Source organism: Eurytemora carolleeae, unplaced genomic scaffold, assembly GCF_000591075.1.
Source record: "Eurytemora carolleeae unplaced genomic scaffold, Eaff_2.0 scaffold243, whole genome shotgun sequence".
Classification (NCBI taxonomy): domain Eukaryota; kingdom Metazoa; phylum Arthropoda; class Copepoda; order Calanoida; family Temoridae; genus Eurytemora; species Eurytemora carolleeae.
Genome location: NW_019396315.1, coordinates 118,686 through 137,975, shown reverse-complemented (window position 1 = coordinate 137,975; position 19,290 = coordinate 118,686). Strand labels below are relative to the sequence as shown.

The window sequence follows — 19,290 nt, the reverse complement described above, 5'->3', positions numbered from 1 at the left end:
AAGAAGAAAATAAAGCAGAGTATGAACGTATTTGCCCGGGGAGGGTTCCAGGGGGAGTCCAGGGACTGGGAGAAGGAGTTGGAGGAGGAGAAGAAGGAGATTAACGAGGAGAAGGAGAAGAAGAAGGCGGAGGATATTTGGGCAGGTGAGAAATATAAACAAAAAAATAAAACTTGTTTGGCAACCTCAAATATGTTTTTTACCTTGTAATCACTTTTAAGTTTCAACTCAGTGATAATAGTAAGAACCAAATTAATGATATTTATGACAGTCTTATTCCTGATTGTTACTAACAGATGTCTCACGCTTGACAATGGCTTGGTGGTCAGTGTCCAGATGGCTCACACACTTTACTATGGTTTTGTGAATCTTGACATTAATTTTCACAGTTGTGGGGTTATTTTCTTTTACAAGGGCTTAGTCTTGTTTTCCTAGGAATGATGGTTATTGAACTAAATTCGAGTTTTCAGCTTCAGAAATTTGTCCTAAAAATCACACATTCATGCTTATTTTTGTAGACATTTATTCTATGCAGGCATCATACATTATTTAATTTAAAAAATGCCATTATGTTTTAAAATGTATAATTTGCGAAATTTTTTGTATGTTAAAACATACATCTGGAAATCTTTTTGTTTTATAAGTAAGTAGAGCTTAATATATGGATATATCTATAGTTTATTAAATATTAAAGATTAAATATCTAGTTCAGTGTTCATGGCTTGCATAATAATTAACACATTATAAAACTCTTATTTATTGTGTTTGGAGCTTGGTCTCTCCTCTACAGGGTCAGCTGGAAGTTGTCTTGATTCGTCTAGATTAGCCTCAAGGGGTTCTAGTTTCTCTTGGTCAGCCAGAAGAAGTCCTGGGTTTTCCATGTTAGCAAGAAGAGGTTCTGGTTCTTCTTTGTAAGTGAGGAAAGTTTTAGGTACCAGATCTACAGGTTCATCTAAATTAGCTGGAGGAGGTACTGGTATTTCTTGGCTAGCGAGGACAGGTTCTGGGTAAACCAAGTGAGGTGTTGGTACCTCTAGGTTAGACACGTAAGGTGCAGGCTCTGCTAGATAAGTCAGATGTGATCCTTCTTTTTCTATTTCAGTCAGGGTAGATCCTGGCTCTTCTAGGTCAGCTAGAAGATGGCTATGTTTCTCTATATTAGAAAGTAGAGGTTCAGGATCTTCTATGTTAAAAAGTGGAGGTTTAGGATCTTCTATGTCAGAATGCAGAGGTTCAGGATCTTCTATGTTAGAATGTAGAGTTTCAGTATCTTCTATGTTAGAAAGTAAAGAATCAGGATCTTCTATGCTAGCCAAGATAGTTCCAGGTTGTTCTATGTTACCCAGAAGAGGTCCTGATTCTTCAATGTTAGCTAAGATAGTTCCTAGTTTTTCTAGGTTTCCTAGAAGAGGTCCTGGTTCTTCTAGGGTAGCCAGGATGGTTCCTGGTTCTTCTAGGTTGGCCATGATAGTTCCAGTTTGTTTTGGGTTGGCCAGTAAAGGTCCTTGTTCTTCATGGTTAGCCAGCATAATTACAGTTTTTTCAGCCGGGATAGTTTCTGGTTCTTCAATGTTAGCCGAGATAGTTCCTGGTTCTTCAAGGTTACACAGAATATGATCTGGTTTTTCTAGACCAGCCTGGGGAGCTTCAGGGTTTTCTTGGTCTGTTATCGGAGATCCTGTTTCTTCCAGGGTAGCCAGTAGAGTTCCAGGCTCTTTCAGGATAGCCAGGAGAGGTCTTGGTTTTGCTGGGTTAGCTAGGAGAGGTCCAGGTTTTTCCGGGTTAGCTAGGAGAGGTTCAGGTTTTTCCGGGTTAGCTAGGAGAGGTCCAGGTTTTTCCGGGTTTGCTATAATAGGTCCAGGTCCTTCAAGTGGAGGCAGAAGAGGTTCTGGCTCTTTTATGTTAGCTGGGTGTGGTCCAGGTTCTTTTCTGTCAGCAAGACGTGGTCCTGGGTTTTCTCTTTGAGGCAGCTCACAAATTGCATTCCCGAGACTTATGGTTTCATCTGATTCAGAGATGTTAGTTTTATCAGAAACTAACTCCTTTTTTGTTTCTAGGGGAGAAAATGTTTTCTGCTGTTCAATACCTTGTTTTGGCTTAAATGGTTTACCTACATTTGCTGGTTTTCCTTGAATCTTCTCTGATTCCTGATAGTTTACTTTATTTTCTTCTTGTTTGATATGTTCTTGCTCAGATTTGCTCAAGTCCTTGACATTATTTTGGGTTTGCAGGTTTGCCAGTGATTCCATGTTAGGGTCATCAGTCATGTCAACAAGTGTTATCTTTGTATCTTTCTCTGTATTTGACTTTTCAAGAGTATGTTCAGTGTCTTCCACTAAGTTAGGTTGAGTTTCTTTAAAATCATCTTGACGAGTTGTCCCTGTGTGAGTGATAGCTTCAGTAGTATCCTGTACTACGCCTATCTCTACCAGAGTAGGTTCAGGGGGTACAACTGCCTCTTCCTTCCTTTCCTCAAACCCATAAAGAGGATTACTATGACCGAAAGTAAGATCTTTTGAGTTTTCAACTGGTATACTGGCAAGGGGTTCAGTATTATACACAGGATTAGAAAATCCATTTTCATTTTCTGTACTCTGAACTTTGCAGGTTTCAAATACGGGGATAGATATCCCAACTTCTGTTAGGGGTTCTGTCCCAAACAGTGGATTATTAAACTGGTTAGTTGTGGAGTTAGTCTCACGTCTTTGATGATCAATATCCTCATAGACACTTTCTGTTCCAGGTTCTTGAGAGTATATGTTTGATACAGGTTCCTTATTAAACATTGGGTTCTCAATACTTTTCCCGTTCTCTTCCTGTTTCAGTTCTGCGGATTTAACAATCAGAGAGTTAGCATCTAGTTCTACGAAGGATTGGTTAGGATCTTCCAGTCCTTGGATTTCAATACACCCAGTTCTATCCTGATTATCAAACTTAGCAAACCCTGAAACGGTTAAGAATGAAGATTTTTAAAAAACCTGATTTTTTAATTTAATGTAACGCATTTTAAATGTTATACCTCTGAAAGGAGCTTGTATAGATCTACCCAAACCAAGGGAACCTGTTTCTTCTCTTCTAAAACCAAAATTGTCAGAAAAATACTTTTTTGGAAAACTGAATTTTTAATTCAAATACAGTTGTGTCTTTTACCTATATGGCAACTGTCTAACAGTTCTTGGTATTTTCTGCAAAGTTTCCAGAACTGCCTAAAATGTTGTTTCAATAAAAAAATATTTTTTTAAATACTTATTTTCCCCAACTTGCTATTTATCTGTGTATCTTTGTATGATACTTGATCCCTTCTTTCTAGTTAGGCGGCCTAAGAATTGATATCAATTCCTGATTCCGAGATTTTTGTAATTTACTTCTGGGAGTGTAGACCTTTTATGGTTTAAAACTAAGACTATTTTAACTAGCAGAAATAATTGTTCGAAAATTCAAATTTTCACAACATCTGGTTGCAAAGATGTAAGGATTAGAAAACTAGAATTTGTGAACAGTGTTCAAATGACTTTTGAGCATGGCCAATTCAGGGTTTTAAAAAAGGTTTTTAGAAGTCATCCGATATATCCTTAGAATATAGACCAGTCTCAGTAAAAAATACCTTGTGAGCTGCCTTGTTATAAACTTGATATATGAAGAATGTGATGAATCCGATCAGGATTAAACATCCGAATATTATTCCAGAGCGTTGAAGCTCAGACATAGGACCAACTCCTGATTCCTCTACCCAGATACTATACTCCCCTCTCCGACCCAATTCAACTGGATCCAAAAATATAAATTTTTTATTTAAATTTTTTACAAAGACTTTGGCTCCTGTGTAGTTAAATTAATGGTATTCTTTGTTCATTTTGAATTACGTTTAATGTTTTTGTTCATTTTTTATTTATGCATGCCTAAGTGCATATATAAGAAATACAAAAATAAGTCTTATTTTATTTCAATGACATTTTTTTTACCAATAACATGGAAAATTATTTCATTTTTAATATTTTGAGTTTGCCTAAAAGATAATCTCCCAATTTTCTAGCAGCAATCTCCCAATTTTCTAGCAGCAAGAACAGTTTTTGTTAGGTTATAATCTGGATTAGGGACCAATATAATCTAAATATAATCTAAATATAATCTAAATATAATCTAAATATAATCTAAATAAAAAGTTGAATTTGTTCCTGGTTCACAAGTCTTTTTGCAACTTCCTTTTGATATTTTCATTGAAAAATTTTACAGAGAATATCTCATAGTTTAAGGTTTCAGAATATAAATTCCCACTGACTAGAGAAGAAGAATTAATTTTTTGTCCCAGAAATTGTGAGAGCATTTTTTTCAAAATAAGTAAAATACGTTAAAATATTCTAGACCTGGTAAAGGTTTTCATTAACCCTGCTCACATGATGTTGAGAATGATCTCCAACATGCATCCTTCAACAATTTATTTTGTCAATTTCAACCAAATTTAAATAGAATTTTAAATATTTTGAGGTTTAGGTTTTTTAGGGCAATAATAACAATAATAACTTTGTAGTACTGTTTAGTCGATTTTAATTTTGTTTCAATTCTTCACAAATCATATGTCAAGTTTAATTTTAAGTAACGTTAGAACTACAAATTTTCAATTGGCCCGCTGTCCTGCGACAAATGAATGCCCCGTTTTAACCATTTCAATGCAATGTCAGACAAAAAATGATGAAAAATTAAAATAATATATTAGCAAAAATAAATGTGCATTGCTTCTGATGTCTAACATTGGGTTTAAATGGGTAAAGGGACAGACCGGCTATGTCAGGTAGTTAAATTGAGTATGCAGTGTTGTGGACAAATTCTTTAGGATTAATTTAAGACATATAACACGTTCCTACGATAATTATTGGTAATTTCCTAGAGAACGATTTTCTCAATTGTCAATAAGTCAAAGTTAGAACTAATTATTTCCTTTTTATGATTATAGTGAATTATTTATTATCTATGAATTTGTTCGCTGATTTCTTTAAATTCGTCAAATGTCGTCTTTTTAATAAAAATTCCAGAAAATCTGCAGAAAATCTTTGTAATTTAAGAAAGATTATAGAAACCAATAATTGAATAAGATTACTTTTTTTCGATGATAAGAGTTAATTTTTATTTTCTCAACCTGTTCCTAAACAACTAATTAGTTTACTATAGAATCTTGTTTACATTTTTTGTCGTGTAACGTATCCCAAAAGTACGATTTTGAACATCGACTTTGCGCTCAAACTCAGGATTTACAGATCTTTAAGAATTTTAAATGTCTCGCATGAATCCTAAAGAATTTGTCCACAACACTGCATACTCAGTTTAACTACCTTGCATAGCCGGTCTGTCCCTTTAAAACGCTAGGGGATATAAACGTCGCATGAGAGATAAACTGATGCACGAATCCGGAAACCTTTAAGTGTACTTAAATGTACTACCTGGCCATATTCTGTAGATGATTCATATATATTTTGTTCTTCTTTCGTTCAATATTCACCACAGCACCACATACATTCCAACAGCAGTGTCCTATTTGTTTTCATGGTTGTAAAGTGGAATTAAGAACTTATCAAGTTATTAGGAAATTTTTGTCCAGACTTCAAAGTACAGTTAAATAAGAGTTCAAATTTAATTTAGATTAAGTAGTTAAATATTTTTGCATTTGATTTCAATATTATATTTCGGTTGGGACTTTTGTGACATGCATTGTCAGCGACTGAATTATATCTTGTTTATACTATAAGTAAATACAGTTTTTTGTGGTTGCAAGTTTTTATCTCAACTATTTTTTCCAGTAAAGCACTTGAGGTCGAATGAAAATATATATAAAAACAATCTAAGGTTTCAAGAGATTTCCTTATTCTACTTGCAGGTTTCTAGATATTTCCTGAACCTACCTGTAAATTTTAAGATATTTCCTGAACCTACTTGCAGGTTTCTAGATATTTCCTAAACCTACCTGCAGGTTTCTAGATATTTCCTGAACCTACCTGCAGGTTTCTAGATATTTCCTGAACCTACCTGCAGGTTTCAAGATATTTCCTAAACCTACCTGCAGGTTTCTAGATATTTCCTAAACCTACCTGCAGGTTTCTAGATATTTCCTGAACCTACCTGCAGGTTTCAAGATATTTCCTGAACCTACCTGCAGGTTTCAAGATATTTCCTGAACCTACCTGCAGGTTTCTAGATATTTCCTGAACCTACCTGCAGGTTTCTAGATATTTCCTGAACCTACTTGGAGGTTTCTAGATATTTCCTGAACCTACCTGCAGGTTTCAAGATATTTCCTGAACCTACCTGCAGGCTTCTAGATATTTCCTAAACCTACCTGCAGGTTACTAGATATTTCCTAAACCTACCTGCAGGTTTCAAGATATTTCCTGAACCCACCTGCAGGTTTCTAGATATTTCCTAAACCTACCTGCAGGTTTCTAGATATTTCCTGAACCTACCTGCAGGTTTCTAGATATTTCCTGAACCCACCTGCAGGTTTCTAGATATTTCCTGAACCTACCTGCAGGTTTCAGAGGAGAGGAACAGTTTGCATTCTCACATTTCCCCCGCGCATTTTCACATATCTTGTATTCTAAATCCTCATTACCACACATACATCCTGTAGGATCCTGCAATTGTATGCAATCCTTAATTTTGAATCCGATCCTAGTACAGGGTGTTCCACGAAACATGAGAGTAGCAAGATCAATCTTTGATCTTTGAAACAATTTGCGGCATTTATTAGTAAAACTATTTTAAGAGGCTAAATTCTAAATGTAATAATCACAAAATACACCTAGTCATGGCATTTCCAAAATGTGGTCTGCCTTTTTTGTGCTTCAATATTACCGTAGATATATAGAATTTCATTCAGATTTCGACTGAGTGTCACAAATAAGTTATAAGTTCAAAGACGACTTTCAAGTCGTCTTGCTACTGTCATACTTCGTGGGACTTGCATCATTAGAATCTGGAGCCAATCAACATAAGTTAAATTAGAAACTCTTAAATTTTATGTGTTTTAACAAAATATTTAGAATAGCTATATTTGCAATATCTATTCACATTTGCTAATCAATTTGAGTCTTATATTTTTGTGCTGGACATAATTTTAAACAAGTAAGGTCTTATGGAGACCTGAGAAGTCTAATTAATTTCAAAATTATATGCTCTAAAGCACTCTAAAATTAAAAAGACATAAGAACTTTTATTGACCGCCTTTACAGCTATGAAAGACTTGTATCTGCCGCTCATTATTTATCCCTTTTCAAATCTTTGTACAATACTTACATTACAGTAGGTTCCAGAAACAGTTAATGTTTTTGTAAAATTAAACATTTTCCTTCCAACCCTGGAATCTTTAGTCGCACGCCAGTCTACCCCTATTCATGAAAATTATAAAACAAACGCAAATTTTCTAATCTTTATTACTTTGAGAGTATTGGATCTAACAAAATCAATAGATTGAAATATTTAAGGGTCTTGGACACTGGGTTAAAAAACCAAAGTGGGTGAAAAAACTCTCAAACAGCATTTATCAATCAAATTATAACATTTTAAAAATTTACCATGTATAGTGAATATAGCATTTATTTCAATTAAAAATTTAATAAACTTTCCTGACATCTGAATATTGGAGATAATAAGACCCCCAATTCTGACATCTTGTTCATGCAAGGAAACCTTGAAAAAAAAGAGAAATGAAGATTAATTTTAAAAAAATTATATTTTGTGTAACCTTGTAAGTCATATTTGGTGGGAAGACAGCGGTGTCATGTTTGCATGGAACCTGAAAACAGTCAATTTATTATTTACATGAAGAAATTGAGTCTTTGCCACAAATTCTGATATACTAATCCCTAAATCTTCGCCACCCAATGTCGTAGACCTTAGATATTTCAAACTATGAAATAAGGGTTTCACCATCAGATTTTTAAGATATTGGGATTAGATTTTTTTTGTACACTTTGGCTTCCCGGATTCAGAGACTGCTCCTGATAAAAGCTTCAAAATACCAATCATAATTTAAGAACCAAAACCAAAAAGTGTTGAAAAAAAGAGATCGGTAAAATTGTTGTAAAATCAAAATAGCAAAGCTTTAAAAGATATTTAAGCTGATCCGGATCCATTTTTTTACAGGATGAATTTAGAATCCGGAGCAGCATCTAAACAGAACGGATCGTAAATTTATATTTTGAGTTCCAGTTCGAGGGATCCATCCAGGAACCAAGTGGACTGGAGATATATATATATATATATACCTGTTGTGTATGTGGGATTGGAGTTGGATATTTTGAGTTCCAGTTCGAGGGATCCATCCAGGAACCAGGGGGACGGGATATATAAACTGCAGATTCAAGACGCATTGAACATTCTTCTGAAATATTAATTCAATTAAAAATTATTTCTTGATTTTTTTTAAAATTAAGAATTTGAAACCTTTTACTTTTCCGTGCATTGTGGGAGGAGGTTTGTTCAGTAGGGTTAAACTAGCAGTACTGGGAAAAATTAGTTCACCCCTAAAACAAAAAATAAAATCTTTTTGGCATCTTATAAGTTAATAATGTCATTGTAAGAATACATCTTTTAAGATGAACAAACACTATCTCATTTTTGTGTCCAAAATTTCGAAGACTTTGTTCAGATTTAAATTTATTATACTAGGCTTTTAAGGCGCTTCGCGCCCATCTTCTATTTAAATTGTGAACATGTTCTTTTTGTTTACATTCAAAAACAAAGAAGAAAAAAATTTTGCGGATTTTAAAAAAAATTCGCGGATTTTCTCGAATTTAATTTTTTTTTACAAAATTAAAAACCTTTAAATCACATTTTTTTTAAAATTTTTATCATTCATAAACCTTCCCTGTGGCCACGTGATGTCCCACAAAAAATTTGGGCCCGATCGGTTCAGCCGTTTTGACGTTTATTGGATACACACAGACAAGCCAAATTTATATATAGATTTAATCAAAATTACTTAAATCTTCATATCTATGTGATAACTTTGAAAGCAATAAAAGGTAGTTCACATTTCACCAATGCCATTAAGTTTTGATTAATGCTATATGAATGTTTCTTGTAAAATCAGGGTTACAAAGGAATGTCGCAAATTATATAAAAAAACAAACTGCAAGTTGTCCCATTAAGATAATTTTTTACAGACTGAATTATATCATTAATTTGATTTCTTGTTTTATATCCACACTTAAAGCTGGCTATAGTCAATGTGTAATATCAATAATCTATATTAATTTATTTTATTCTCACCCTTCCTCAATCGAAATCTTTCCATACTCAGCAGTCTCTGACATGAACATAATCTCACTCGGTAATTCCACATCTTGTCCTGTACATGGGATACGCCCCTGTGACCAATGTGAGGGCGTGGCTAAACTGTTGCTCCATTGCCAAACTCTCTCCGCCCCCAGTATTCTGTGAAGAAATATGATAAATAAGAGAAGGTTCATGGTTGGGTTTATACTCCGGGCCCAGATAATATACCCGGGATTGATTAGGGAGTTATTTTGTTTCAATACAGGGGTTATTATTCTTCTAGAGAAGTACTTGTTTTTAAATTGTATAAGTCATCAATAACGAACTAAATCAATTTAGGAAGTCAAGTTTGATGGTTTTCTTTTATCTAATCTCTGATCTTACACAAACTTTTACGTCCTATTTATGAAAACAAGATTTTTCCTTTTGTAGATATGTTAATTTTTTTTTTTTTTTGTATATTATTTGATTATCTTTTGTCAATTAGTTGTTTGTCTGCCTGTCAGTTAGCTGTATGTTTGTTTGTTTACATACTGTTGTGTGAACCCAATATCAACACTTTGCAACCTGATACCTCATCGTAACTTTTATTTTATATAAACAAACAAATTGCAATTACAATCACCGTAGTTTAGCTATAAGTAAAGAATACCATTTAGTCGTTGCTATAAAGTTACAAATGGATCTCTATTTGGATTTATAGATTTGAATATGCTGATAGATAGCTAGATAGATCTTACCGTCTTTGCAATTTTATTGTTCCTGAGTACTCCACAAGCACGTGAGTAAATCCTACTTGGATCAGACGCTAATGGACTACTGAAACTACTGTGATATAACAAAATTGAATCAAATTAATTCCAGTTTATTGTTTCAGAATTCAAGTCTGATGTTGGAAAGAAATCTGTTGTAGAACCTAAAAAGACGTCTTCTAATCTATCCAGCCTGTTTTCTCCTGTTCCTGTTACAAGTGATACTAACCCTGCTATTGACAAAGTTGTGAATAAACCTAAGAGCAGACTTAGTTCGTTATTTGACCCTACACCTTGTCAACCGGAAACAAAGCCGGAGAAAATCAAACCTAAGAGTTTACTTGGTTCAATCTTTGACGACGTGGATAAATCTAAACCGGAACAGACATCTAGCGTTGAACCTGGAGCTGTATCTAGTGGTGAATCTGGAGCTGCTGCTGAACCTAGAGCTGCATCTAGTGAGAAACCTGTCACATTAGATCCTGGAAAGGTTGCGATCACAAAAGTTTTCGATTTTGCAGGAGAAGTTGTAAAGTAAGTATTAAAGACCCTCCTGTAAATATGGCAATACCCGATTTACAATGGTACCCGTAAAAGCTTTGTCTTATGAAATATGAATTAGATTTGCATGTTTTTGTTAATTTTTTTTGTGGTTTCTCTTCATAAGTGACTTACGCATTTCTTGCTTATAAGAAACGATGGAGAAATTGGCCGAAATAAACACTTTTCGGGCCAGAAATCGACATTTTTGTTCAGATTAAGGTATCAAGGGTAACGTTGTAAATGGGGCAATGCTATCACTTAAAATTACATTAACAGTCCCTTAACCAAAGCTTTTTGTTGGAATTACACAAAATAGTTGTTAAATTTGTTAAGGATAACTAAAGAGGTTGATGCTGAATCTTCTGAAGCCAAAAAGTTTTTAAAGAAGCAGGTAAAAATGAAATATATATATAATGATTTCAATTTGACAAATTGTTCCAGGCGCAGTTCTTGGTAAATTAAAAAAAATATTTTTTAAATCATTTTTACCCTTTTCCTTACAACGTTTTGTAATACATTCACAAGAGGTCATCTTTCTATTCTCATAATTTCAGTTTCACCTTTCGACATCTTTCGATATTTGACATTCTGAAATGTCTTAAAATATTGACATTTTTAAAAATTTATTTAAGTGCAATATTTAGGAGGAAACCGGTCCTGCAACTTCAGGGATCAGGAAAGGAGGACTAGCAAGTGTTGTAGGAAGCATAGGGAAAAAGGTAAAACTCAGAATTTAAAGGGACTGTTAAGGAAAAATCAAATATGTTTAAAAATTTGATTATACCATATGACTTACATATGAGCTTTGTGTAAGGTTGACACAGTTTTATATCAATTTCTCGAGATTGAAATATCAGATAGAACTAATATTGGTCGCGACCAACTCCTAAAATGGGTAGGCTTTAGCCTATACTGCATTTCATTTGACCTTAACAGTTCCTTTTAGAAAAAAATTCTTTTTAAAATTCCATTCTCAGGTTAAGATGGGATGTCTAGATAAATCTAAGTTAGACTGGAATCAGTTTGTTACAGAGGAAGGAATAAAAGAGGACTTAGCCTCTCATAATAGAGGGAAGGATGGGTAAGTGTAACTTCAAATAAAGAGACAGTAAACGTAATTTAACTAAACATTTTTGTAGAATTCATATATTTAATACTCCCCATAGTTGAGTATTAAAATGGGCAGGGTTGTGAAAGATGTTTTTTAAAGGGACAGTTCACTTATTTGGGTAATTTGATGGTAAATTAAATAGCCTATTAGCTATTCTTTGGTATCAGTCTTACTTTTCAAAGTCAACTGTGGCTGGAGAAAAATGCGATATTTCGTTCAGAATTCCAGCGCAAAGGTATGATACCTTTGCATTAACATTATTTGATGCTTTTTGTCATAGTCATGGATTTATTAAGGAAAGAGAAGGTCGTCTTTGTATAAACATGCCAAATCATGTTTGAACATGAAAAACATTCAAGTCTTCCTAATTCTTTGTGCTGGATAAATCGGCTATTTCTCTGGCCATAGTTATCTTTGAAAAGTAAGACTATACCAACAATAAATAGCTACTAGGCTATTAAGTTTACAATGAAATTACCCAAATAAGTTTTTTTATACATTTAATTTTTAAATTTAAATTTTTTACAATGTTCTTTGAATATTTATAAGATATAAGATGAAAATATTTTGACATTTCTATATTGATTGTTCTTCATTTTCTTCCTGTTCGTTCATCTTTCAATCATATTTCGGCTAATTTTGAAAAAAGTGAACGGTCCCTTTAAAGTCCATTATTTATATATTGAATTAGTTCTCAGATTATGATTTTTATCTAGGTATGTGGATAAACAAATGTTCCTGGAACGGGCAGATCTTAGACAATTTGAGATCGAAAAGGCGATCAGAGAGAAAAATAGAAAATCACTCATGAAATAAATTCGCAGAATTTATCTTTACACGTTTTTCTTGTCGGAAAAGCATTTAAGAAAGAAATAGAAAAATAATTTGATGTTTTCAGAGAGAAAAGATAAATGCCTAGAATGAGTGGATTAAAGATATATTTTTGTGGTTCTATGAGAGCAGGGAGACAAGATGTTGACCTTTACGGTGTTCTTGTTCAGAAGCTGCAGCAGGTAGTACACAGTAATTAAGTTAAGCCTATAACTATTAGCCTATTGGTCTTGTTCAGGATTTGAGTCTTTTCCACAAACGCATATTTTCTAATCACATCAATATAGATCTGATGTAGTAAGTAAACATTTAACTTTTTAGTCTTTGATTTAATAGAATTTATAGTTTGAAAATTCGGCTTGTTAAAAAATTCAATGAATTTTAATGGATCCGGATCCATTTTTTCCAGTGCAGATCCAGGATCCAGATACGCATCAAAAATAAATGGATCCTTAGCACTGGTTTTTAATATATTCACTAAGTATCATGTATATATATATTCTAGTTTGGAGAGGTTTTAACTCCATTTGTTGCGGATAAATCTATAACAAACCTTGGGAGTGAGCATCCAGGAGGAGAGAAGGGAATTCATGACAGGTTAAACATTATATATTTACTTTTTGTACATTGAGTACAGTTAAACCCTAAATATTGAATAAATCAGAAGAATTCATCTAATGTCGACTTGAACATTTTAAATAGGTTTTATTCCTAAATCTCAGTAATCGTACTGAATGTTGTTAAGCTGTCGTTCTCAATCTTTAGGACAGAGGAAGCTTAACAAAGTGTTATGTGTGGGTTACATATAAAAATTTCTTTGTTAAAAGTGATACTTTTTTTTTGTAAAAATAAAAAAAATAGCCATGAAATATGCGGGGACCGCGGGGACATCTTTAAAGAGCTCCATACAAATATTCAATCAAAAAAACTAAATATTTGCGACATTCCATTGTTAAGAGATTTAGAAAACAACATTTTATAAATTCTTCCGATGTATTCTATATTTCGGGTTTAACTGTACTAAATTGAAAATATAAAAGTCCTGTTGGAGCATTCGTTTTCATATACAATCTGAGTTTGGAATTTTTGTGTGGAGCATTGTTAATCTTTGAACAATTAAGCTCGATATAATGTTTACAGTGTCTTTTTAAGGATCAATTAAAGTTCTCCCTGCAGGGTAGGACCACCACGGGATATCGAATTGGAATTAAAGTAATCCATTAGTCTGCAGAAGATAGAGATAATTGCTTGATCTCAAGATTAACAAAAGCTCTAATTTCAGATTCCGTTAGATCAAGAATAAGATTATTAATCCTTGAAAAAATACACATGATTATTAGGTTGTTTTTGTGTGAATATGGCGATTAACCATTTGATTTACCGATATTATTTTCCCCCATACTTTATTGTATGATTTACTTTTTTGACAATGTAGAATTTTATTGATGTTAATTAAATAGATCTATATATGGAAGGATAATTACTTAAAAACTTTAATTTTCTAGAGATGTTGAACTCCTGGAGGCCTGTGATGTTGTGGTTGCTGAAGTTACTCAACCTAGTCTTGGAGTTGGATACGAACTCGGTATTTTAAAATACACAAAACACCCGTATTTTTGGATTTAGGATCAAAACTAAGCCTATCTTGCCGCTTAAGTTTTTCTTTGCGCGCAAGATAATTTAATTTTAATTACAAATTATCTTTTTTATCTTGATATGAGTCCGTTTTTTCTTCATCCGGATCCAGAACGTTTAGGCTTCCTGTATCCAAAATAGCAACCTTGTTCTCAAAACACAAATCCCAACTGTTAACTAATAAGTTAAAGACTTTCTTTACTCTGAATGGTTCATTAAGTTTAAGCATGTAAAAATTAGAGAAAAAAAGACGAAAATAACATAGTTTATTAATTTTATTGTGGCTTGACACAACAAAATTATAATTATAACACAAAATTAAAATTCAATTACAACATATTACATTTCTAAATGTTTTTGTATTGTCACCTAACTTCCTATTATCATTAAGGCGAGGAAAAGGTTTTGTCAAATAATATACGCTTGCAATATACAGGTAGAGCTGTGGCGATGAATAAACCTATTCTCTGTCTGTACCGTCCACAGGAGGGTAAACTGCTCAGTGGAATGATTAGAGGTGAATAGAATACATATACATATTAATTGTCAAAGGAATTTAGTTTTTACCTCAAACTCAAATCTTCTGATCCCAATAATTTTACAACCTGATGGTGCAACCCTTTGATACTTAAAACTTAGATTATTTTATCTATATTAATATATATTAATACTTTGAAATATTTAAGGTCTACGAAATTGGGTTACAAAGATATAGAGATTAAAAAATCAGAGTTTTTGGGAAAAACTCAATTCCTTTGAATATTTCCTTCTTTTTCCCGCGGAATTAATCCGCAACTCATTTCTCTGGAGAAGCCACAGTTGGAAATTATCAATTTCTGTTCAGCGATGGTTTATAGGATAGCATAGTGAATCGGACAAGCCACCTGTTAAGTTGGATGGGGGGGGGGTCCCTTGAAATTACTTCAACAGACCCCTCCGAACCTGTAAAAAGATAGAGATAACATAAGAATTAGTCTATATTATTGCATGCAGATGAATTAAAAATTATTTTACTCGAAGGTATGGATAATGGAGCTGATCTGCGTGCTGTGGATTATAAACCTGAAGAAGTGGATCCAATCTTTCAATCCTTCCTTTCGCAACCTTGCGTCAAGAAAGCCTAGAGACGTTCTTGATTCCCTCTTTAAAAAAGGGGTTTATGGGAGGGTTGAGCTGTCTTTGTAAGGTTAAGTTATCCTCAATTAGAAGATGGCCATGTCCGATTAACGACGGTACCAGTCAAATCTTTATTTTTTCAAGAATTGTGCTGATCCTCTCCACTGTTTCTGTTGTAGCTAGAAATCCGCAAGTCATAATTGAAAATAACCAATTTTAAAAGAGGAACTATGTAACTATATAAGGAGACCTCTGTGAATCTGACTTGCTACTCTATAAATATAGAGTCCATTGAAATCATGCCTACTTTCCTTTTAAGTTACTTAAGTACTATGTTGCCTTACAATTACCCTTCGGATCGAACAATTAAAACACCTGGATCAATTGTAAAATGTCGATGTTGAATTATTATTAACGTTTATAAACTAAAACTACTGAAAGCTGTGAAAAGATCTAATTCTCATTAAACTGTTTTTATTACTTAATTTGAATTTGACTGTAATTAAAATTAATTATGTGCCAAACATATTGTATTAAACAGAATACAAGACCTTTATCCTTACTAGTTCTCAATTATGTAACATATTTAAACTACATGTATCTTAAGTTAATAAACATTTGAAATCAATTGTTCTTCTTTCTCTCCAGCAACACAGTGATTAGGTTCACACTGTGTGCGTACACATCCATTTATACGGATTATTCATGTAAGGTTTTTGTGCTGAATTCTAAAAACAGACATTTAAGCCTTTTAAATACATAAAGATCTGATGGTTAAATTTAGTATAATGCCTTGAAAATAATTTATTAACAATAGTATTCTTTGAAGTCTCGTATTTTGGCGGGGAACCCTATAGATAAATGAATGCAATAAATGAAAGTTTGACATTTTCAAGATGTAGTCTGCCTTTTTTTGTACGACATTAAGATTTTGTTAAAAAATTTTTTTTTTCAAAATCTGAACGAAATTCTTCATAATTCGGGAAATATTAAAAGCTCTAAAAAGGCAGACCACATTTTGGAAATGTCAGGACTAGGGGTATTTTGTGATAATTATCTCTTGAATTTTACTTCTAGAAATAGGTTGACTCGGTTGACAAATAAATACCGCAAAATATATCAAATATCAAGACGATTTTCATCTCAAATCGTCTTGCTACTGTCTTGTTTCGTGGGACACCCTGAAGTTGCAGCGCGACTTAATAACATTATTTCGAGGCTGCATACAAAGGTTAATATGATACAAATAAATATCAGATTTTAAAGACGGTGTAAACTTCATTTGGTGCCATATTTTCATTTCTGTAAAAATTTTATTTTATACCATCTGAAAACTGGAATATGAAGACGACATTATAGCAATACTACAATATCTACAGATGTTACTTCTCGAAAACTTATTAACCCACTTGTTAAGTTTGATGGGTCTGTTTATAAACATGTACAATTGCCGTCTTAAATTGTCATAACTTGAGTCTAAATGTCATCTTCCTTAACCAGAGTTTTCTGGTTCTCATGGTGCTTAGTTAAGCTCGACTATGTTTATAGAGACTCCACAATAGAAGATAATTAATTTTTCAAGAGAATATAATGGATATCGTGCATTCTTGGTCAGACAGCTTTTTACAATGAATCTCAAGGCAAATGCTAATATGGGCTGTGGGTTCAAGAAGAATTATGAGTATAATATATGTTTTGCGTTTCTGTATGTTTGTGTTCAATAAACGCCGCGTGGAACCAATCGGGCCCAATTTTTTTGTGATAATTTTCATTAGGTTTATGGCTTGTTGAATGTCGAGGTTGAAGATTTTAGCCCCGGAACAAAATATACACATTTCTTCAGATGATAAAGACCTGGTTCAGGTGATAACCTTCTATGGTTAAGGGGATAAAATACTTCTGAACGAGTTCAGTTAACATCTTATTCAAGACATACCTCTAGTAACTACTCCCAAAGATGTTATTGATATTATCGGAACTTCTGATTTTATCACAGTTCATACTCTGAAATATGAAGTATTTCATTAAAACCATGGAGTTCGTCATCGAAACATTATTGTCGTTATCATCTAAAGCATGAAGTTTATCATCTAAACCTTGTCGAGTTTAATATCTGAACTGTGGGTTGTTCCGCTAAACATTGGACTTAATCGCTTGAGTTAACATCCTAACCATAAAATTTTAACTAATTGGAGTATTCCACCTGAACTATGGATTTTATCAGAAAAACTTTTGTTTATTCTTTGAACCATAGAAATTTTAAACCTTGTAAGTTTTTCATTTAAACCTTGATGTTTTTTTTCATTTGAACCTTTGAGTTTATCCCCTGAACCATAGTTTTTTATTTGAATTTTGGAGTTTATCCCCTGAACCATAGTTTATGTTTGAACCTTTGAGTTTATCCCCTGAACCATAGTTTTTATTTGAACCTTTGAGTTTATCCCCTGAACCATAGTTTTTATTTGAACCTTTGAGTTTATCCCCTGAACCATAGTTTTTTATTTGAACTTTGGAGTTTATCCCCTGAACCATAGTTTTTATTTGAACTTTGGAGTTTATCCCCTGAACCATAGTTTTTATTTGAACCTTGGAGTTTATCCCCTGAACCATAGTTTTTCATTTCAACCTTGGAGTTTATCATATATTATCAAAATAAAGAGTTTTCCCTCAAAACAAGGAATTTTTCCTTAAAACAAGTTTTACATTTAAACCATCGAGTTTTTCATTCAAACCATGGGATCTTTAATTTAATTTTTAGAGTTAATCACCTGAATCATGGATTTATCATCCGAACTCAGAAGAATATCACCTAAACCACGGATTTATCATCCAAACTAAGGAGTTTCTCATATAAACCTTGGAGTATATTACCTGAACCATGGATTTACAGTTGTTTCAGTACTTTTAATGACAATTTTCAAAAGCTAGAAAATATTAACAAAAAGATGTTCTTTCTAGAAAAAGAAAAAAATATTAAATTAAAATCAATTGAGGTCATTATGACTGAAAGAGTAAAACCACGTTTTTGTCTGTTCTACGCGAGCAGAGCGAGTTAGGGTCAATATTATGTTTTTCAAATCTGCCAAAAAGTTCCTCATGTTATCTAAAACTGTGATGGAAAACGTTGCATCACATGCCAAAAGTAAGATATCGCGTAGAGATTTATTATGTTCGTATTTCGGGTGTCCAAAAAAAGTCTATAACTACCAACAAAGATCAGATCAGATTTAAAAAGGGTCAAAATAAGTCCAACAGATATCCAGATTTTACTTGGAACAGGTCTGATACATTGTTAAATAATAACAGCTTTTGGGTTTAGGAGGGGTGGTTAGAATGAGACAATATTCTCATCCTTGCTTGGTAACCCCTGTATATTATTAAGTTAAATACTACGCCAAGTATTTCCGTTTAAAACGACAGGATACTTTTCACATATTTATAAACATAAGAATTGAATGATAAAATTGAAATTAAGGGTTTATCAAAGACTTCAAATGCAGGATGTCCGATACTAATAGATTGACGAATGAAGGTATCGCAAATCAAAGACGCTAATATTACTGTCATAAGATCGAAAAAAATACTCGTGCTTCCATACTTAGCGAAAACCAATAAAATGTTGAATCCAAATTACCGTATCTAAACACTTAACATTACATTACACGTTTTACCTTCTGAGAAAAAATCACTTCTCTACGCTGACTTATCAAAAGTCAAAACATAAATAGTTGAATTCTTCGTAAATCTTCAGACCCACAGAAGGTCTAACCAATCCAAATTTTCGGATCCTTAGAACACCTTCTAAAGTACTAAAAGCAGTTTTAAAGCAGTCTAAAAAAAGTCTGGTCACAGTACATTTTATAAATTATCTTGCATAAAAAATATGACGTTATGTATTGTTAAAACAATATTTTAAACTATTACACAATTATTTATTAAAAGAAAACTATTGCAACATTAAATCCAAATTAAATAACAGAAAATTACATGAGAATAAAACAAGAACAGAATATAAAGCTGGTTAAATCTTACAAG

General features: G+C 33.0%; 4 protein-coding genes across 4 annotated transcripts; 2 read left to right on the top strand and 2 right to left on the bottom strand.

Annotated features, from left to right (window-relative positions):
* Positions 1-660: 660 nt before the first annotated feature.
* LOC111700750 (titin) lies at positions 661-3,785 on the bottom strand. The gene is made up of 4 exons (XM_023471785.1): positions 3,605-3,785; positions 3,151-3,206; positions 3,020-3,075; positions 661-2,944 (listed from the first exon to the last, which is right to left on the bottom strand). Exons 1-4 carry the CDS (start codon positions 3,704-3,706, stop codon positions 753-755), a joined length of 2,406 nt encoding a protein of 801 aa, XP_023327553.1. The 5' UTR covers positions 3,707-3,785; the 3' UTR covers positions 661-752.
* A 244-nt stretch (positions 3,786-4,029) lies between these two features.
* LOC111700770 (protein amnionless) lies at positions 4,030-10,001 on the bottom strand. Its single transcript, XM_023471807.1, has 10 exons — positions 9,262-10,001; positions 8,434-8,513; positions 8,256-8,371; positions 7,733-7,783; positions 7,614-7,677; positions 7,285-7,376; positions 6,515-6,623; positions 5,436-5,526; positions 4,365-4,425; positions 4,030-4,107 (listed from the first exon to the last, which is right to left on the bottom strand). Exons 1-10 carry the CDS (start codon positions 9,459-9,461, stop codon positions 4,030-4,032), a joined length of 942 nt encoding a protein of 313 aa, XP_023327575.1. The 5' UTR covers positions 9,462-10,001.
* On the top strand, positions 9,782-12,489 carry LOC111700769 (craniofacial development protein 1). Its single transcript, XM_023471806.1, has 6 exons — positions 9,782-9,787; positions 10,132-10,553; positions 10,896-10,953; positions 11,207-11,281; positions 11,540-11,643; positions 12,390-12,489. The coding sequence occupies exons 1-6, from the start codon at positions 9,782-9,784 to the stop codon at positions 12,487-12,489; spliced, it is 765 nt and encodes a 254-aa protein (XP_023327574.1).
* Positions 12,490-12,552: 63 nt separating this feature from the next.
* Positions 12,553-15,883, top strand: LOC111700752 (2'-deoxynucleoside 5'-phosphate N-hydrolase 1). Its single transcript, XM_023471788.1, has 5 exons — positions 12,553-12,686; positions 13,010-13,101; positions 14,010-14,089; positions 14,576-14,656; positions 15,160-15,883. The coding sequence occupies exons 1-5, from the start codon at positions 12,585-12,587 to the stop codon at positions 15,261-15,263; spliced, it is 459 nt and encodes a 152-aa protein (XP_023327556.1). The 5' UTR covers positions 12,553-12,584; the 3' UTR covers positions 15,264-15,883.
* The last annotated feature ends 3,407 nt before the right edge of the window (positions 15,884-19,290 follow it).

Bases quoted from the DNA above. Each gene is read 5' to 3' on its own strand.
- LOC111700752 (XM_023471788.1), top strand. From the start codon at position 12,585: ATGCCTAGAATGAGTGGATTAAAGATATATTTTTGTGGTTCTATGAGA. The intron at 12,687-13,009 runs GTAGTACACAGT...TATATATTCTAG, and splicing joins TTGTTCAGAAGCTGCAGCAG to TTTGGAGAGGTTTTAACTCC. The intron at 14,090-14,575 runs GTATTTTAAAAT...TGCAATATACAG, and splicing joins TGGAGTTGGATACGAACTCG to GTAGAGCTGTGGCGATGAAT.
- LOC111700769 (XM_023471806.1), top strand. The intron at 10,554-10,895 runs GTAAGTATTAAA...AAATTTGTTAAG, and splicing joins TTTGCAGGAGAAGTTGTAAA to GATAACTAAAGAGGTTGATG. The intron at 10,954-11,206 runs GTAAAAATGAAA...TGCAATATTTAG, and splicing joins AAAAGTTTTTAAAGAAGCAG to GAGGAAACCGGTCCTGCAAC.
- LOC111700770 (XM_023471807.1), bottom strand. From the start codon at position 9,461: ATGAACCTTCTCTTATTTATCATATTTCTTCACAGAATACTGGGGGCG. The intron at 8,514-9,261 runs GTGAGAATAAAA...TTTTTGTTTTAG, and splicing joins AAGATTTCGATTGAGGAAGG to GGGTGAACTAATTTTTCCCA. The intron at 7,678-7,732 runs GTTACACAAAAT...TTTTTTTTCAAG, and splicing joins CACCAAATATGACTTACAAG to GTTTCCTTGCATGAACAAGA.
- LOC111700750 (XM_023471785.1), bottom strand. From the start codon at position 3,706: ATGTCTGAGCTTCAACGCTCTGGAATAATATTCGGATGTTTAATCCTG. The intron at 3,207-3,604 runs GTATTTTTTACT...ACAACATTTTAG, and splicing joins ATAACAAGGCAGCTCACAAG to GCAGTTCTGGAAACTTTGCA. The intron at 3,076-3,150 runs GTAAAAGACACA...TTTTGGTTTTAG, and splicing joins GTTAGACAGTTGCCATATAG to AAGAGAAGAAACAGGTTCCC.